The 19,356-nt window shown below is 37.3% G+C and overlaps 1 protein-coding gene across 2 annotated transcripts in view; it reads left to right on the forward strand.

Moving 5' to 3' along the window:
- Positions 1-19,356, forward strand: part of LOC105478815 (structural maintenance of chromosomes flexible hinge domain containing 1) — a 151,656-nt gene that overhangs the window by 18,007 nt on the left and 114,293 nt on the right. For both annotated transcript variants that reach the window (XM_024791952.2, XM_071085588.1), the window contains 3 exons: positions 423-553; positions 14,659-14,773; positions 14,893-15,012. In XM_024791952.2, the coding sequence (XP_024647720.2) occupies positions 423-553; positions 14,659-14,773; positions 14,893-15,012 (366 nt within the window). The remainder of the gene's footprint in view (positions 1-422; positions 554-14,658; positions 14,774-14,892; positions 15,013-19,356) is intronic.

The following is a 19,356-nucleotide window of genomic DNA, read 5'->3' on the forward strand; positions in this document are numbered from 1 at the left end:
GTGCCGTATCATGAATGTTCTGCAATACAATTGCAGAACTGTTGTTGCAGTGGCTTATTGGCTGTAATGTAAATTCTGTAGTTTGTGTTCTATTGTTGAACATTTAGATTTTTTTCCTGTATTTTTGCCACTGGAAGGAATGCCGGAATGATGAACATTCTTGCACACCTTTGTACATGTCTCTGAATATTTCCTTAAGTTGAATTCTGAGAAATGGAATTTCTAGGCTAAAGGACATGAAGAATTCTGAGGCTTTTGATACATACTGCTGCTGAAGTGCCTTTCAGAAAATTGTATTAATTTGCACTTCCATCAGTAATGTATAAGTGAGCCCATTAAATCGTTTTTTTCATATTTAACTTTTCATGTTTTAAATATTGATTTGACTTTTCCTGTCATTTTGAACTTACTTTGTTTCATAGCTTTTTGATGAAACACAAGGAAAACCTGCTGTTGCAGTGATAGATAATGGAAGAGGAATGACCTCTAAACAGCTTAACAACTGGGCCGTGTATAGGTTGTCAAAATTCACAAGACAAGGTGACTTTGAAAGGTTAGAAAACCTTTTTTTTTGTGTGTGGGTAGCTATGTATTTTAATAAGGATAAAAAACTGGTATGCCTTTGGATGCATATGATACATTGGAGGTTTTACTGTTATCCACATATTTATTTAGGTTTTATATTATAGCATTTTTATGATTGATACTTAGAAATAGTTAGAACTATATAATATTGTGCCATTCCATTAAACAGCTCATTTTGCATTTCCTGAGGTATGTGGGAATTGATATGTTGGGTACCTTAGAACGAAATTCCCCTTTCCTAACTCTGTATAGCCTCTAAAGCAGTAGAATGGTTTTAAAATGGGTTTTAGAAATCACTTCATACCATTTGCAAAATACCTAAAACTGCATGTGGTTCTGTGGAGCTCACTGTTGCTCTACTTTCAGAGCTCTTTTTGCAAAACATTCAGGAGTGGAATCTAGTGGAGTTATATATCAGAATGTGCTTGTAGAAAATATCCTGAATGAGGATGTCACAGGGAAAACAACATATGCTAAAAACCATCAGTTGTAAAAAAGATTTAGATCCTTGGGATATTAGTGGAACTCTAGTAAGAAGAGCTTTGACCCACAAGTCTTTTGATATTTTAAGCTATGTTGCTGTACTTCTAACAACATACTTGGGAAGAGTCTCTTGGCATTCTTATTAAATAGTTGTTGTGTGTTCATAACCTGCTTTGTTCCTTTCCTTGTCAAGAAAAGTCACCCACATTTAAGGATCAATCTCAATGTGTTAATATAGTTAGCGCATTGGTCTTCTTGCTTCTAAAATTTCAGCACCCTCAAAATTTTAATCAAATTAGTAAAGACTTAACAGTTCCATTGTAAGAGACAATGTAGTATGAAAAACAAAGACTCTTGTGTCGTTTGACCTGGTTTGGATTCTAGCCTTGCCACTTACTAATTGTGTGACATTGGTCAACTTCCTTTACTTCTCTGTGCCTCAGCTTACGTAGCCATAAAATGGGGATATTATTCCATGAGGTTTTGTGACAACTAAGTGAGTTAGTACATGTAAAATCCTTAGGACAGAGCCTGGCATATGATAAACAGTCAATAAATACAAACTATAGAAGCTGTCATGTTAGTTATTCTCATTCCTGACCTCAGACTTTTTTTTTTTTTTTTTTTTTTTTTTTTGGAGACAAAGTCAGGCTAAAGTGCAGTGGTGCAATCTTGGCTCACTGCAACCTCTGCCTCCCAGGTTCAGATGATTCTTCTGCCTCAGCCTCCCAAGTAGCTGGGACTACAGGAACCCACCACCATGCCTGGCTATTTTTTGTATTTTTAGTAGAGACGGGGTTTCACCATGTTAACCAGTCTGGTCTGGAACTCCTGACCTCAGGTGATCTACCCCCCTCAGCCTCCCAAAGTGCTAGGATTACGGGCGTGAGCCACTGCACCTGGCCTAGACTTCTCTGCAGCCATTCTCTTTCACCATTTTCTTGAATATGTGGCATTTAAAGGATTTATAAAGAGCCAGAGAGAAGGCAAAGACCACTGTCTTTAATAGTGTGATGATAGGATTTAGCATATGACAGAAGTATTAGGTAGAAGGGAAGGTAGAACAGATGGTAGATTAGGCAAAATGGTCAGAAAAACGTCAGTTATATCAACTAGAAGAGTAGAAAGAAATGAAAATCTTAACTGAATTCATGGGACATTGACTCTGATTTTTCTGTAGTTCTTAGAACGACACAAACTTTTAAATTTAACCAAATATTAGGGAAATTGTAATTTCTGGCAAAAATTTTTTTGCTGCTGGTTTTAGTCTTAGCTTTATGGATTTGGTGTCAGTGAACAATCAATTGTTATAGCTGTTAGGTACTTATACTGTCTTTTAAGTCCAGTATCAGTTCCTTGACCCACTGTAATTTCTATCAACATCAGATACACCCCTTCAGCCTCTAGCTTCTGCTCAGTTGCTTTACTCCTTCCATTTGTTTTTTTCTGGATACAAAGATGGATGTGATAGAAGACTGGCTATAGAAGAAAGGCAAGAACAGGCTAAAAGTACTAAACAACTAACAGTCTTGACCTGTAGCTCATGTGGTATTGGAGAGAGAAACAGAAGTAAACACAAAAAATTACATGTGGAAGCATTTCAGTTATTATTACTATGAATAAAATGTAAGAGTAATGTTGAAGGAATGGATTGCTAGAAAAAAAAAGTAGGATAATAGAGCTGATGCACATCTCCTCTAGATAAGGTGGTTGGAGAAGAGGGCCTCTTTGAGATTATATTTGAGTTGAGGCTTGAATGATCAGAAGAAAGCAGCCAAATAAAGATCTGTAAGAAGTGTGTTTCAGGTAGAAGAAGCACCAGCAAAGCAAAGACTGAAATTGTGACAGTCTTGTTTTGTTTGAAGGACAGAAAGGAGGCTGTTGTGACTGTAGCATAGTAGATAGCGGGGAGGGTAGAGGGAGACGTGAGAATTTCAGTTTGGAAATATTCGTAACTCATTTACCTGGGTACTACTCCCTCCTCCCACCCTTTTTATTTTGAAACATTACAAGCCAGTAGACAAGATGAAAGAACTAGCACCCCTATATCCTTCACCTAGATTTATCAGTTGTTAATGTTTTGTCACATTTATGATCTGTCTACACACTTGCAAACACATACTTTGCTTTTCTGAATCATTTGAAAGTACACTACTGTCAGTTTGTGACATTTCACTCCCAAATACTGTAGCATGTGTATTTTGAGAACAAGCGGATTCTCATACATAACTACAAAATCATTACATCTAAGAAATTTATCATTAGTGCAAAAATATTTAACATAAGATTTTCATAAGTTTTTTTTTCTGTTGTCATGTCTGGTCTCCTTCATTCTATGATAGTTTCCCTAGCTTTTGTGTTTTTCATAATATTTTAATTTTTCTGTAGTGTTTAGGCTAGTTTTCTTGTAGAATGGTCCACAACCTGGATCTGAGTGTTTCCTCAGTGCTGTTTTTTTTCTTTTAGTATTTTATTATGAACATTTAAAAACATACAGAAAAGTTGAAATTCTACAGGAAATACCCATATACTCCCACCTAGGTTTTACCGTTGATAGTTGCTTGACTCCTTATATATCTGTCCCACCATTAGTTTATCTGGTTTTTTAATACAGTTCAAAACAAGTTGTAAATATTGGTGTACTTTTTCCTAGTTTTGAAAGTGTCCGTATTATTTTCTAGGGTTCAATATTTTTAATTTTGATGTAAAATTCACATATTATGCAGTTAATTGCTTATATCTGTCTTAAATTTATCTTAATTGAATTGATCTTTTATGGAGATAAAATCTACAGATCGTAAAATTGACAGTATTAAAGCATACTGTTCAGTAGTTTTGAGTTAACAAAATTGTGCAACCATCGCCACTAATTCCTTTTACAGTTCCAAAAGAAACCCTGTATTAAGTGGTGGTCACTTTCTATCTCCTTGCAACCACTAATATTCTTTTAATAGTTTTTTTTGTTTGTTTTTTTGTTTTTCGTTTTTTGGTTTTTTTTTTTTTTTGAGACAAATCTCGCTCTGTTGTTTAGGCTGGAGTGTAGTGGTGCTATCTTGGCTCACTGCAGCCTCTGCAATGAGCGGAGTCCAAGTCACTGGGACCACAGGTGCTTGTCACCACACCTGGCTAATTTTTTGTAGAGGTGGAGTCTCACTGTATTGCCCAGACTAGTCTCCAACTCCTGAGTGCAAGCGATCCACCTGCCTCAGCCACCCAAAGTGCTGGATTACAGGAGTGAGCCACTGCAGCCAGCGAATAGTTGTTAATCTACATTTTTAGTTGTTTTTCTAGGGATTACAACCAGCATCTTAATTTATAACAATACAGTCTGGATTAATGCCAACGACATATCTGTAGTATACAAAAACCACTCCTGCTTAGCTTTGTTCTCCTCCCACTTGCGTGTACTATTATTTTCATATAAAGGTGATCATTACACATTATAGCCCTGTTACTAGAGTTTTATACTTACTATTTTATGTCTTGATCTTTTGAATCAGATAGGAGAAGAGTTACAGATAATACATTTGTACTGTCTTGTCTTGTCTTGTTCGTTCGTTCGTTCTTTCTTTTTTTGAGAGAGTCTTTGCTCTCTCGCCCAGGCTGGAGTGTAATGGCACGATCTTGGCTCACTGCAGCCTCCACCTCCTGAGTTCCAGCGATTCTCCTGCCTCAGCCTCCTGGGCTGAGCTTACAGGCACATGCTGGGATTATAGGCACATGCCACTATTCCCGGCTAATTTTTGTGTTTTTAGTAGAGACGAAGTTTCACTACGTTGGCCAGTTTGGTCTTGAACTCCTGACCTCAGGTGATCTGCCCGCCTCGGCCTCCCAAAGTGCTGGGATTACAGGCGTGAGCCGCTGCCCCTGGCTTGTCTTTTCCAATTATGTAATTACCGCTACCTTATTTTCTGTTTATTTCTTCATGTGTATTTGAGTTATAATACTTTCTAATATCCTGGTATTTTAGCCCAAAGGACTGTCTTGTCTAGTGGCTCCGTTAGGGCAGATCTGCTAATGACGAATTGCCTCACTTTTTATCTGAGAATGTCTTAATCTTTCCTTTTTTTTTTTTTTTGAGAAGGAGTCTCGCTCTTTAGTCCAGGCTGGAATGTGGTATCGTAATCTCAGCTCGCTGCAACCTCTGCCTCCCTGGTTCAAGCGATTCTTTTGCCTCAGCCTCCCTAGTAGCTGGGATTACAGGCATACACCACAATGCCCGACAAATTTTTGTATTTTTAGTAGAGTCAAGGTTTCACCATATTGGCCAGGCTGTTCTCGAACTCTTGATCTTGTGATCTGCCTGCCTCGGCCTCCCAAAGTACTGGGATTACAGGTGTGAGCCACCACACCCGGCACCTTTCCATTATTTTTGAAGGCTATTTGTGCTGGGTAAAAAACTCTTGGTTGACAGTCTTTGTCTTTCAACACTTTGAATATGTTAGCTCACTACCTTCTGGCTTTATGGTTTCTGATGAGAAATTAGCTGTTAAATCTTTTTGAGGATCCCTTCTGTGTAACAGATTGCTTCTCTCACTGCTTTTGAGATTCTCTTTGTCTCTGGTTTTTGACAGTTTAATGCTGATGTGTCTAGGTGTGGATATGGGTTCATCCTACTTAGAGTTCATTGAGCTTCTCAGATATATAGAATAAAGTTTTTCATCAACTTTTGGGAGTTTTTTTGCCATTTTTTTTCTCCAAGTATTCTTTCTCTCCTTTCCTTCTATGACTCCTCTTATCCATATACTTAATGGTGTTCTGTAGTACATGTCTGTTCTTTTTACTTCATTTTCCTTTTTGTTCCTCAAACTAAGTAATTTCAATCATCCTACCTTCAAGTTTATGGATTCTTCTGCCAACTCAAATCTGCTCATGAGTCTCTTAAGTGGTTTTTTCATTTTGGTTATTGTTTTTTCCAAATCTAGAATTTCTATTCAGTTCTTTTTTTATGATTTCTAACCCAACTGATACTCTCTGTTTGGTGAAATACATTTCTTATACTTTCTTTTAGTTCATTATACATGGTTTCTGTTCTTTGAATATATTTAAAATAGCCGAACTTCTTCTGCCACAGTTTCTACCAACTGTTCTTTTTCCTGTGTGTGAACCATACTTTAATATCTCTTTGCATGGCTTGTAATTTTTTATTGAGAACTGGTCATATTATAATATAATGTAGCAACTCTGGAAATCTGATACCACCCCATTCCCCAAGACTTGTTGTTGCATCTGTTGTTTGTTTATGTCGTGGCTTCCCTGAACGAATACTGTTAAGTCGGTATCCTTATGTTACCCTTGAAGTTTCTGATTAGTTAGCTTTGTGGTCAGCTAATGATCAAACATTATCTTAAATGCCTTGAACCACTAAGTCTCCCAGCTTTTGCTGAGGGGCTCTGTGTGCATAGTGGGGTATGTTTTTAGTGTTATGTTGCAGAGTTTACAACTCTGCCTTACTTTTACTTCTTGCTTATAGTGAACCTCAAGGTAAGCTAGAGGTGGGTCATTATTAGGACCTTCTCAATTCTTTCTTGAACATGTGTTTAGCCCTGCACGTGGGAGTGACCTTACTGATTCTAGTGAATATGTTGAAGCTTTTAAAACACCCTGCAGACCTTGCATACCCCAACTTTTCCTTGTATATTTTTGGTCAGATTCTTGTTTTCTCCACTGTTTTCATTGCCTCAGACAGCTGTTACGATAAGCAGTTGCTGCTGCTTGATTTTGATGTTTTTTTCAGGTGTTCTCATTGCTTTCATCAGTGAGTAGATTCTTGAAAGTCCTTATGCCACCATTCTGGAAGTGTTCACTCGTTTACTGATTTTTGACAAATACATACACTTGTGTATCTCAAACCCTTGTTAAGGTATAGGACAATAAGCTGGACTCAGTGGCTCATACCTGAAATGCCAGCACTTTGGGAAGCTGAGGCAGGAAGATTGCTTGAGCCCAGGAATTTGAGACCAGCTTATGCAACATAATGAGAACCCACCTCTACAAAAAATATTTTAAAAAATTAGCCACGTGTGGTCCAGGCACGGTGGTTCATGCATGTAATGCCAGCACTTTGGGAGGCCGAGGTGGGCGGATCACCTGGGGTCAGGAGTTCAAGACCAGCCTGGCCTTCATGGCGAAACCCTGTCTCTATAGTAAAAATACAAAAATTAGCCGGGTGTGGTGGTGTGTGCTGGTAATCCTAGCTACTCGGGAGACTGAGACAGGAGAATCGCTTGAACCTGGGAGGTGGAGGATGCAGTGAGCCGAGATCGTGCCGCTGTACTCCAGCCTGGGTGACAAAGTGAGACCCCATCTCAAAAAAAAAAAAAATTAGCCAGGTGTTGTGGCTTGCACCTCTGTAGCCGCAGCTTCTCAGAAGACTGAAGTGGGAGGATCGCTTGAGACCAGGAGGTCGAGGCTACAGTAATCCATGATCACACCACTGCACTCCAGCCTGGGCGACTGAGTGAGATTCTGTCTCTCAATAAAAAAGGATATATAACGTTACATAAACCTAGAAAATTCTCTCATAACTTGGGCACTATAAGAATTTCTACTTTAGAAGTTAACTTGGATATCTGGAACATAATTATAACAGTATGTGTATAATTATTTTGTAGGGGAGAGGTATGACATTTGTTAGGTCCACATACCTGGATTCAGGTATGTGTTGGATCAGTGCCACTCTTTCTGCACTTTCAACTTGCTCATCAAATAAAAGGCTCTCAACTCAGAACTGTGTTTTTGAAATATAAATAAGTAAAAATGCTATGTGACCCATGCCATATTTATTTTAAGTTGTAGAAATGGGACCCCAACAGGATTTTTCCTAATATTCCTAAAGAAAAAGCTGGTTTGTCTTCATTGGTTTTCAGCAAATTAAGATGAGCTTTTACTTTCTAATATTTGTATTTACTCGAATGTAGGGAATACGTTTGTAACATTTAAGCACTCTACTTTAATTTGGTCATTTCCATGTGTCTGGCACATTTATTCCAGAGGCTCTGATAGAGATTGGTGGCCAATTTTGTTAGAGATGGAGCTTTCTTAATTTTGGTATTTTTTTTTCTCCTTTGTTAGATTCAAGATAGTGAGATATATATATTTACTCTACCCTGGCTTCCTGGCAATCATTTAGATAGTTCCTTTTACTAATTTGATCATCTTCCCTGATCACTCTTTCTTCTTCTTCTTCTTTTTTTTTTTTTTTTGAGACAAGAGTCCCACCTGTCAGCCCCAGGCTGGAGTGCAGTGGCGTGATTTCAGCTCACTGCAACCTCTGCCTCCGAGGTTCAAGCAATCCTGCCTCAGCCACCCAAGTAGCTGAGACTATAGGTGCGCACCACCACGCCTGGCAATTTCGTATTTTTAGTAGAGATGAGGTTTCACTATGTTGGCCAGGCTGGTCTTGAACTCCTGACCTCAGGTGATCCACCCACCTCAGCCTCCCAAAGTGCTGGGATTATGGGCATGAGCCACTGTGCCCGGACCCCTGATACTTTTTCTTACTTGAAACACTTCTTATGTTTTGTTCCCATCAAAATTTCCCAAAGATTAAGTGTCCTCTTTCATTGTATGAAGAATATGAATTAAGATATTCTCTGAAATTTTTTTGGACTTTGATGTAAATTTATTCCTGAAGGGGCTTAATTTCCTAATTCTCCAGAGAACTGCTGTGGTGTAAAACTGTTCTTTGAAATTGTATTTTTCTACTTTTATTTATGTTCATGAAGGGATATTTATTTATTTATTTATTTATTTTTTTTTTGAGACGGAGTCTCGCTCTGTCGCCCAGGCTGGAGTGCAGTGGCGCGATCTTGGCTCACTGCAAGCTCCGCCTCCCGGGTTCACGCCATTCTCCTGCCTCAGCCTCCCGAGTAGCTGGGACTACAGGCGCACACAACCGCGCCCGGCTAATTTTTTTTTTGTATTTTTAGTAGAGACGAGGTTTCACCGTGGTCTCGATCTCCTGACCTTGTGATCCGCCCGTCTCAGCCTCCCAAAGTGCTGGGATTACAGGCGTGAGCCACCGCGCCCGGCCCCATGAAGGGATATTTATATAGTCCTTGAGTGGATATAGGAATTTTTCTAGACTCATTAACACAAGTCTGAGACTGTCTTGAAATAAATATTCTCAGCCTTACTTGCCGTGATAGAGTTGTTGCCTAGATTTGGTTTGCATGGATCATTTGGATTGAAAAAGGGATTTATGATTGTGTGCATTTCTAACTAGTGGAGAGAATTCTTTAGTTTTGTGTGACTTGATGTATATATGTTGTGTTTTATCAGTGAGCTTCTCCCTCTCTAATCTTTTGTATATTTTCCCAGAAATATTTTAAGGAAAATATCAGAAGATATTTTCAACTTATTTCCTAGAAATATTGCCGTAGTAACTGAATTCTTAGAACTCATTTACTTTTTTCTTCTTAATAAACATTAGCTCATAGACTTTGGTTAATCATAATTCTGGGAAACAAATTGCTACATCTCACAAGTTTTGTTATGCAGTATTTTCTTTTTCATTCAGTTCAGTCTACTTTTTTTCTTTGCAACTTGGTATTTAACCCATGGATTGTTTTAACAGTGCGTGAATTTGTAAGTGTTCCAACAGATTTTCCTATTGTCTTTCTATTGATTTCAAGTTCAATCTTATGATAGCTAGATAATGTACTGTTAAGTGATTTCAGCTGTTTTACATTTGTTGGGTTTTATGATCCAGGATGTTATCTGTGTAGGTGGATTTTCTATGTGTCTTTGAAAAGAAGGTGTATTTTGCTCTTGTTGGGAGAAATGTTCTGAAAATGTCAGTTAGATTCTATAGGTTGATGATACTATTCATTTCTTTGTATCCTTGCAGAATTTTCTATGTGGTAGTAACTAAGGGGTATTGAAGTCTCCAAGGATTGTTGTGCCTTCTGTGCCTTCTTGGTTGACCTTTTTATTCATTATGTAGTGTTGCTCTTTGTCACTGGTTATTTTCTTTGCTTTGGAGTGTACTTTACCTGTTAATATAGCCATCCCAGCTTCTTTTCATTTGTGTTTTCATGCTATATACTTTTTCATTCATTTTCTTTTAACCTACCTTCATTATTATATATGAAATGGGTTTCTTATAGACAACATATAGTTGGGTCATGTTTTATAACCATGTTTACAGTTTCATTTAGCGTCTTTGTATTATTACATTTAATGTAATTGAATGTATAATGAGCATTCAGATTTTGTGTTTTTGAATTTGAGATGCTCAACTTGTACTTAAATTTTGTTAAAGTCAAGCTCAAACTAGATGCTCAGCAAAACTATCTTTGGGTTTTGGGGGAAAGAGAGAGATCCTATCGGACATACAAAATCTGAAAAAAATTCATGCAGAACAGACTCAAATTATAAAAGAATGTTTAGAAAGATCTTCAGAAAGGAAAACAATACTGGTTATTATTACATTATCCAGAAAGGAAAATAATACTGGATATTATTGCATCCATAATGTAATTAAATGTAATAATACAAAGAGTGATAGTCTATTTTATTTACTCATTTATTTGTTTAATTGTTCTTTGTTCATTTCCTGGTGTCTTTTATTGACTTTGTCTGGTGTTAATATATTCACTCTAGCTTTCTTTACATTAGTGTTAAAATGGTAAATCTTTTTCCAACCTCTTAACCTATTGTCTCTTTATATTTAGAGAGGGTTTCTTTTAGGCAATGCATATTTGTGTCTTAATATTTAACAATCTCTGCCTTTTAATTGGAGTGTTTAGATCAGTTGCTTTTAATTGGATTATTGATGTGTTGAGATTTAAGTTTACCATCTTTGTTAATTTATTTTTTATTTTTCCTGCCTATTTTTTGTTCCCATTTTCTTTTTTTCCTGCCTTATTGCAGATTCATTGTGTGTGTGTGTGTGTGTGTGTGTGTGTGAGAGTGTGTGTGTGTGTGAGGGAGAGAGAGCAAGAGCGAGAGAGATTCCATTTTATTTCCTTTTTGGCTTATTAACTATAGCTGTTACTTTACTGGAAACTCCAGGATTCATAGTATAACTCTTTAATTTATCACAGTTTGTATTAAGTAATACTAAACCACTTCACATATAAATACATCACAACAGTATACTTCCATTTATGCTATCTTGGTCTTTGTACTTTTGTTTTTATACATTTTACTTTGGCATCAATGTCAAAGTACAGTATTGTTATTTAGCTTTAAATAATCATTTGCCTCTCTCCTTAATGTAAAAAGGCTTCTTCTCAACTTCCTGACCTTTCTTGCTAAACTGTACACATCTGCTCTGTGTTCCAACAGCACACTGTTCTGTCCCTTTTTAAAGCAGTTCTCTTTTAAAAAATTGTGGTAAGATATAAATAACATAATATTTACAGTTATAACCATTTTAAAGTGTATAATTCCATGGCATTAATTACAGTCACAGTCTTTTACAACTATTTTTATTATGTATTCCGAAAGTTTTTTCACCCTGTACCCCCAAATTGAAGCTTTACTCATTGAACAGTAACTCCCCATTGCTCCCACTTGTATCCCCTGGTAACCATTATTGTACTTTCTGTTTTCAATGAATTTACCTAATCAAGGTACCTCCTTTAAGTGGAAGTGTACAGTATTTGTCGTTATACAGTATTTGTCATCCGTGACTTACTTCACTTAGCATAATTTTCGAGGATCATCCATGTTGTAGCATGTATCAGAATTTCATTCCTTTTTATGGTTGAATAATTCTTCACTGTACAACCATATTATATTTTGTCTATCAGTTCGTAGATGAATGGACACAAGTTGTTTCTACCTTTTGTCTTTTGATAATGCTGCTATGAACATTTGCATGTGAAATCTGAGTCTCTGAACCAGTTTATGTTTACCCACATATTTACCATATTTACTAGAGCTTGTATTTATTCCTTTGTGTAAATCTATCTAGTATTGTTTTCCTTTCTGAGAAGATCTTTCTAAACATTCTCTTATAAATTCAGTCTGTTCTTGGTGAATTTTTTTCAGATTTTGTATGTCTGATACGATCTCTCTCTTCCCCCCAAACCCCAAAGATAGTTTTGCTGAGCATCTAGTTTGAGCTTGACTTTAACAAAATTTAAGTACAAGTTGAGCATCTCAAATTCAAAAATACAAAATCTGAACTGCTCCAGAATCCAAAATTTTTTGAGCACCAACATGACACTTAAGGAAATGCTTATTGGAACATTTCAGATGTTGCATTTTCAGATTTGGGATGCTCAGCTGGTAAGTATAATGCGTCTATTCCAAAATTGGAAAAGAAATCAGAAATCTGAAATACTTTTGGTCCCAAGCATTTTGGATAAGGGGTACTCAAACCTATATGTTAAATATGTCACTCAGTTTCCTACCAACTTGCATCATTTATAAGGAGAAATCTGTTGTCAGTCTTATCTTTATGTCTCAGAACATATTGTCTGTTTTTCTCTGACTTAAGATTTTTTTTTTTAATCATCAGTGTGTATGCTTTGTAGCATCGTGGTGTCGTTTCTGTTGAAAGTAGTGGTGTGCGCATGTTCTCACTCATAGGTGGGAACTGAACAATGAGATCACTTGGACTCAGGAAGGGGAACATCACACACCGGGGCCTATTATGGGGAGGGGGGAGGGGGGAGGGATTGCACTGAGAGTTATACCTGATGTAAAGGACGAGTTGATGGGTGTTGACGAGTTGATGGGGCAGCACACCAACATGGCACAAGTATACATATGTAACAAACCTGCACGTTATGCACATGTACCCTAGAACTTGAAGTATAATAAAAAAAAAAAGTGGAAAAAAGAAAAACAAAGTAGTGATATGTTTGTGTATTGTGTGAGGTGTTTTGTATAAATGCAGGGTTGTGTGGGGAGGCATTTTGTGTGTGTTATTTTGTGTCGACAGTTTGTGTGTGTTGTGTGGGGATGTGATTGTAGATGTTGAGGGGGTATTGTGAGGGAATACTCTTTTGGGTGCTTTTGTTGTTTTGTATCTCTGGTATTACAGTGTCCTACCTGCTCAATGTTGTCTTTATGTTTATTTTGATTATTTATATATGAGGATAGGACTTTTTATACCAATTAAAATGTTTTTGGTTATCCCATTCTTTGTTTCTGTTTCTTTGTTTTCTCTTAAATTTATTGTCTTCTGCTGTTTCATTTTCTTGATCCACCTTTTTTCTTTTTAATATTTTAGAATTTGTATCTTCTCTGATCTTCTTTGAAATTTTATCATGCATATTTAGATTTCAGGATTAAAAGTATTTTCCTTCCCCCAACTTAAGGACTTCATTAGCTTTGGTCACTCTCTTCCTGAAATGACAGTTTTGTTATTGAAGGTATGTAAAGTGTGACTTCTTAGAAATTCAACGATATACACATACCACTTTTTCACCACACCAGTAAATGTCTCATATGTAGTACTTAAAAAAATTACTTTTGTATGTATTGTATTATGGTGACCTCTTGTATGTTAGATTGTGCTTGTAGGAACATTAATTTAGAACAAGTCTTCTGGTGGTAAATTACTTTGGTTTTTAATCTATAAATTCTTAATTTTTTTCTAGTTGACAATTTTAGGTTAACAGATTTTTTTCAGGCATTGCAGAGATAATATTCTTCTCTGTCTTATACTGTCACTGTCAAAGCCTGCTAATCTATTTTATCCTGTCTTATCTCTCAGCCTATTTTCTAGTTCTTCTGTTTGGTTTTTGGTGTTTACAGTGATGTTGATTTCTTTTTATGTATCTTGTTTGGGCTCTTTTCGTTTTCTTGGATCTGTGAAGCCATGTCATACTGGTTCAAGCATATTTACAGCTGTTTTCTGTTCTCTGTCCCTTCTGTTTCTAGAACTACATTTAATCTTGTGTGAGATATTTTGCTTTGGTCATTTATGTCTTTTAACACCACTTTGATTTTTTCAGTTTTGTTTTCTTTCTTTGTTTCCTGTGGTTACATTCTTTGCATCTTTCTGTTCTCTAATTCTCTCCAGCTTTGTCACACCTGCTCTTTAATCTTTCCATTGAGTTTAATAGTGGTTCCAGCTTCACTTTCATTCTGTTTCTTTCTGATATTGGGGGATGATGTCCATGGAGACTTTGCCTATATTTTGAAAGACCAGTGGTGCCTCTTCTTCAGAATGTTGTTATGGTGCAGTGTTCCCTCAGAGCTCTTCATTTATCATGATATATGGAAGTGACACTCTCCTTTGCTCTAATTACCATTATTCTTTAGACAATATTTTAGGAAGTTTTGAAGTAGCAAACAGCTTTGAAGGAAAGTTTTAGAGGCATAAGGATAATAAAAATACTTATTTAGTCCTGTTTGCTGAGAGATTTTCTGATTTAGTAGGACTGAGCCCAAGAATTTACATTTCTTAAAAGTTTTCAGGTAAAGCTAGTGCATCTGGCCTGGGGACTACACTTTGAGATGAACTGGAGTGGATGTCTTGACACTGATTATTTCAGCTTTCAGTTAGGGGTGTTTGCAGGCATGGTGATCATTTCATTAACACTGAATACAAGCGCAATGAAAGTTTCTTTTGACACTTAACTAGCTTGATTAAAATCACTGCATTAATGTAATGTTTTATTTTAGTGATCATTCAGGATATGTTCGTCCAGTACCAGTGCCACGCAGTTTAAATAGTGATATTTCCTATTTTGGTGTTGGGGGCAAGCAAGCTGTCTTCTTTGTCGGACAATCAGCCAGAGTAAGTAAAAAGATTTCTTAGAAATGAAAGTTGATCAAAAGATTTTGAAGTTGACTCTGTCTAAATGCATTAACCAGTTTATTAGGAATTTAAAAAGTACTCTTTTTAATATTTAACAGATGATAAGCAAACCTGCAGATTCCCAAGATGTTCATGAGCTTGTGCTTTCTAAAGAAGATTTTGAGAAGAAGGAGAAAAATAAAGAGGCAATATATAGTGGATATATTAGAAACAGAAAGGTACAATACATTTTTGACTCATAATTATAAATTTACTCCTTTGGATAGACGGTAGGACAGAACTTAACTTGAAGGTATGAAATTTTCATAGTTACCCTTTCCTTTAGTCATGCTAGCAACAAAAATGGGCTTTCTCAAGCCAAAATCTTCAGACAAGTTGTCTCATAAAGCTTACTAAGCTTTCTTTAAATTGCTTGTAGGATTGTAAACTTTTTTCCCTGGTCTGAATTTGGATTTTAAAATCTTTGTTATATAATAAAATTATAGAGTAGAAAAACAGTAATAGGGTAATGTACTTTCAGGAAATTGGACCTCAAGAGAAATAAATGAGAGATTGCTGTTACAAGTTTGCATTCAAATTCTTGTGTTAATATGACAAAATGTTAAAAAATTTGAATCTTAGTGGCAAGTAAATGGTATATTTATTGTGTATCCCTTCAACTCTGTTTGAAACATGATTTTTTTTTTTTTTCTCGAGATGGAGTCTCACTCTGTCGCTCAGGCTGGAGTGCAGTGGCGCAACCTCAGCTCGCTGCAGCCTCCACCTCCCAGGTTCAAGAGATTCTCCTGCCTCAGCCTCTCGAGTAGCTGGGATTGTAGGATTACAGGCGCCTGCCACCACACCCACCCCACTACTTTTTTTGTATTTTTACTAGAGACAGGGTTTCACCATGTTGGCCGGGCTGGTTTTGAACTCCTGACCTCAAGTGATCCGCCCACCTTGGCCTCCCAAAGTGCTAGGATTACAGACGTGAGCCACCATGCCCAGCCTGAAACATGATTTTTAATCTAAAATCTTTAATATATAAGTTAGTTTACTTATTATTTTAAGAGATGGAGTCTCACTCTGTCCCTCTAGAGTGTAGTGGTGCTATCACAGTTCACTGCAGCCTCTAACTCCCGGACTCAGGTAATCTTCCAACCTTGGCCTCCGAAAGTGTTGGAGTTACGGGAAAATCTTTATTTTAAAGTGATTTGGGGCTGGACATGGTAGCTCAGTCCTGTAGTACCACTAGTTTGGGAAGCTGAGGTGGGAGGACTGCTTGAGCTCAGGAGTTCAAGACCAGCCTCTATAGCATAGGAGACCTTGTCTCTACTGAAAAAAAGAAAAAGAAAAAGAAAAGCTGGGTGTGCTGGTCTGCGCACCTGTAGTCCCAGCTACTTGGCAGGCTGAGGTGGGAGGATCACTTGAGCCCAGCTGCAAGTGAGCTATGATCATGCTGCTACATTTCAGTTTGGATGATAGAGCAAGACTGTCTCAAAAACAATACAAATTTTTTAAAAAGTAATTTTGAACTTTTAAAACATTGGTTTTCTTTATAGGAAAACCAATGTTTCCTATAGCTTTATAGGAAAACCAATATTTCCTATAGCTTTATAGGAAAGCATAAGGAAGATAAAAATACTCCCAAGTCCTAGAGAAGCCTACTGAAACATTTTGGTGAATTTCCTTCTAATTCAGCTTTTTAAAATATATACTTAATAGTTTTTTTTTTTTTTTTTTTTGAGACAGAGTCTTGCTCTGTCGCCCAGGCTGGAGTGCAGTGGCCGGATCTCAGCTCACTGCAAACTCTGCCTCCCAGGTTCACGCCATTCTCCTGCCTCAGCCTCCCGAGTAGCTGGGACTACAGGCGCCCGCCACCTCGCCCGGCTAGTTTTTTGTACTTTTTTTTAGTAGAGACGGGGTTTCACCGTGTTAGCCAGGATGGTCTCGATCTCCTGACCTCATGATCCGCCCGTCTCGGCCTCCCAAAGTGCTGGGATTACAGGCTTGAGCCACCGTGCCCGGCCTACTTAGTAGTTTTGATCCCACATTTTAAAAATTAACACATTGAATATTTCCCCATCTTACAAATTGTTTTGATACACAGCAGTTTTTAGTAGCTTTATAACATTTCCTTCAATGACTGTAACATAATTTCATGATTCTGTTGAGCATTTGGCTTATTTAAAGGATTTTACAGTAATTGTAAAGACATTGCCGTGAATATCTTTGCATAACATTTTACCTGAATTAAAAATTTTTTTCCTTAGTTTAGATTGTTATAATTTTAATAGCTGTGATAATGAATTTGAACTTTTTTTTTTGAGATGGCGTTGCACTCTGTCGCCCAGGCTGGAGTGCCGTGGCATGATCTCAGCACACCACAACCTCTGCCTCCCTGGTTGAAGCAATTCCTCCCGAGTAGCTGGGATTACAGGCTCATGCCACCACGCTCAGCTAATTTTCTTTTTTTTTTTTTTTTTTTTTTTTTTTTTTAAGTAGAGACGAAGTTTCACCATGTTGGCCAGACTGGTCTTGAGCTCCTGACCTCAGGCAGTCCGCCCACCTTGGCCTCCCAAAGTGCTAGGATTACAGGTGTGAGCCACTACGCCCAGCCTGAATTTGAACTTTTAAAATGTTCGTGGCATGTATTTCAAAATTGCTTGTCAGAAAGGTTAAACCCCTAGTCACATACATTTCCAACCGTATGGAAGTACATGTCTGACCATTTATTTTTCAAAAGAGTGAGAAGGGGAAAGGGCAGCAAAATGTTGGCCATTTGATAAGTGAAAAAAAAAATACCTTTTCTTTCATTAGTTGGTGGGTTGGATTATTTTTTTTTCCATTTTATTACCCACTTTTATTTTCTCGATAACTTAATATACCTTTGTGCAGGACACGACTTTCTTTTCTTTGTTTCATTTACTTAACAAATTGCATATTTTGATATTTTTACGTAACAGTATTCCATCTTGTCTTAACCACCACAAAGCCCTGTAAAATATAATGGTGGAAATATTAGTTGCCGTGATAAAACTGGTGAGAAATAGAAATTGAGAATTTAAGTGGTTTTCAAAACTGTGTGCGTATTACGAAGCTTGTATAGAACTGTGTCTCCTGGAGCACCATTTCTCTGCCAGACTTTTCTGTATTTTGTGCTTAGTTCTACCCAACAAACATAAGTACCTGTTCCGTTTCCTTTTATGACCAGTCTTTTCCAGCCTATTTTTGTTGGCCTTGTATCTCTGACCTGTGAGCAGTTTTCAGAATGTGGGTGGAGTTGGTGGTTCTTGTTCTATAGTCAATAGTCTTGCCTTTTCTAAAGATGTGTATTTGCTACTTATGTCAAAAGCTCTCAAATCTGAGTTTCATGTGAAAACTTTTCTCAAGACTGAGACACTGAAACATGCTAGCTTCAATAAAGGAAACAAACCATCCTAGGCCCTTTAAACAGAAAATATCTAACAGAGGGAATCAGGTGATTACCTGATTATTGGAAGGGCCAAAGGAATGAGTTATGGGCTAAGCCTTCAAGAATGATACTAAGACTCTGAAGTTAATCCTGGAGGGATGCTGCAACATTTGCTATAATCATTCAGTTGGAGGACCACCACTGGGTCTGGAATTCAGGAACTCACTGCTGTATCTGTGATCCAAAAGTTGGAATGTTCTCACTGCCACAGTTGCTCCACGACTGGAAAACAGAATTTCTGGCCATAACTAGGGCTGCAGTGGCCTTTTGACACATTAAACCTGAAACCTGGTTACTGATCTTTCAGTGCCTTGTATGATAACAGAAAACCTTTAAGAAACTTCAGGAAATAGCCTTTGCTTCATTTTTGGCGTCCAGATTTTGGCTAGTATGTCTAATTGGTGAAACCTAATTTGCATCCACAACCAAACAGTATTTTTTTTTTCCTTCCAACCTCTGTAGCCCAAGAGAGTACAGTTAAAGGTAGTAGGAATGGGTGATGAATACCAACTGATCATGTCCAGCACACTCATTTCCAGGTTCAGTTAGATGTTCTTTCTTAGGTGTTTGAGGAATAACTCACTTTTGGTACCTTTGAAGTCAATTATTGGCTGGGCACAGTGGCTCATGCCGGTAATCCTAGCACTTTGGGAGACTGAGGAGGGAGAATCTCTTGAGCCCAGGAGTTCAAGACCAGCTGGGCAACATAGAGAGACCCTGTCTCTTAAGAGAAAGAGATCAAATATTATCTGGAAACCTTTCTTATTCCCTCTTTCTCCTGTTTCCCTCTCAACTACCCTTTTCAATTAATGGCATCCACTAGCCATGCAGTTAAAGTTGATAATCCTTTTTGTTAATCATTCAGCACATTTAATTTTGTCTTTTATATTATTTTCTTTCATCTATCCTCTCTTCCACCCACTTTCCACTGCTCTAATTCAGCCATCCTGCCTTATCTTTTATCATATGTTTATCATATATCCTAAAACTACCATATTTCCTTTATGCTCTTGAATTCATGTTCTCATTTGTCTGGAATGTTATTAATCAGTCATCTGCTGGGTGACTGTCACCCTCTTTTTACCTGTGTAGCTCTTGGTTCATATCT

This window comes from Macaca nemestrina, chromosome 19 (genome assembly GCF_043159975.1).
Source record: "Macaca nemestrina isolate mMacNem1 chromosome 19, mMacNem.hap1, whole genome shotgun sequence".
NCBI classification, from domain to species: domain Eukaryota; kingdom Metazoa; phylum Chordata; class Mammalia; order Primates; family Cercopithecidae; genus Macaca; species Macaca nemestrina.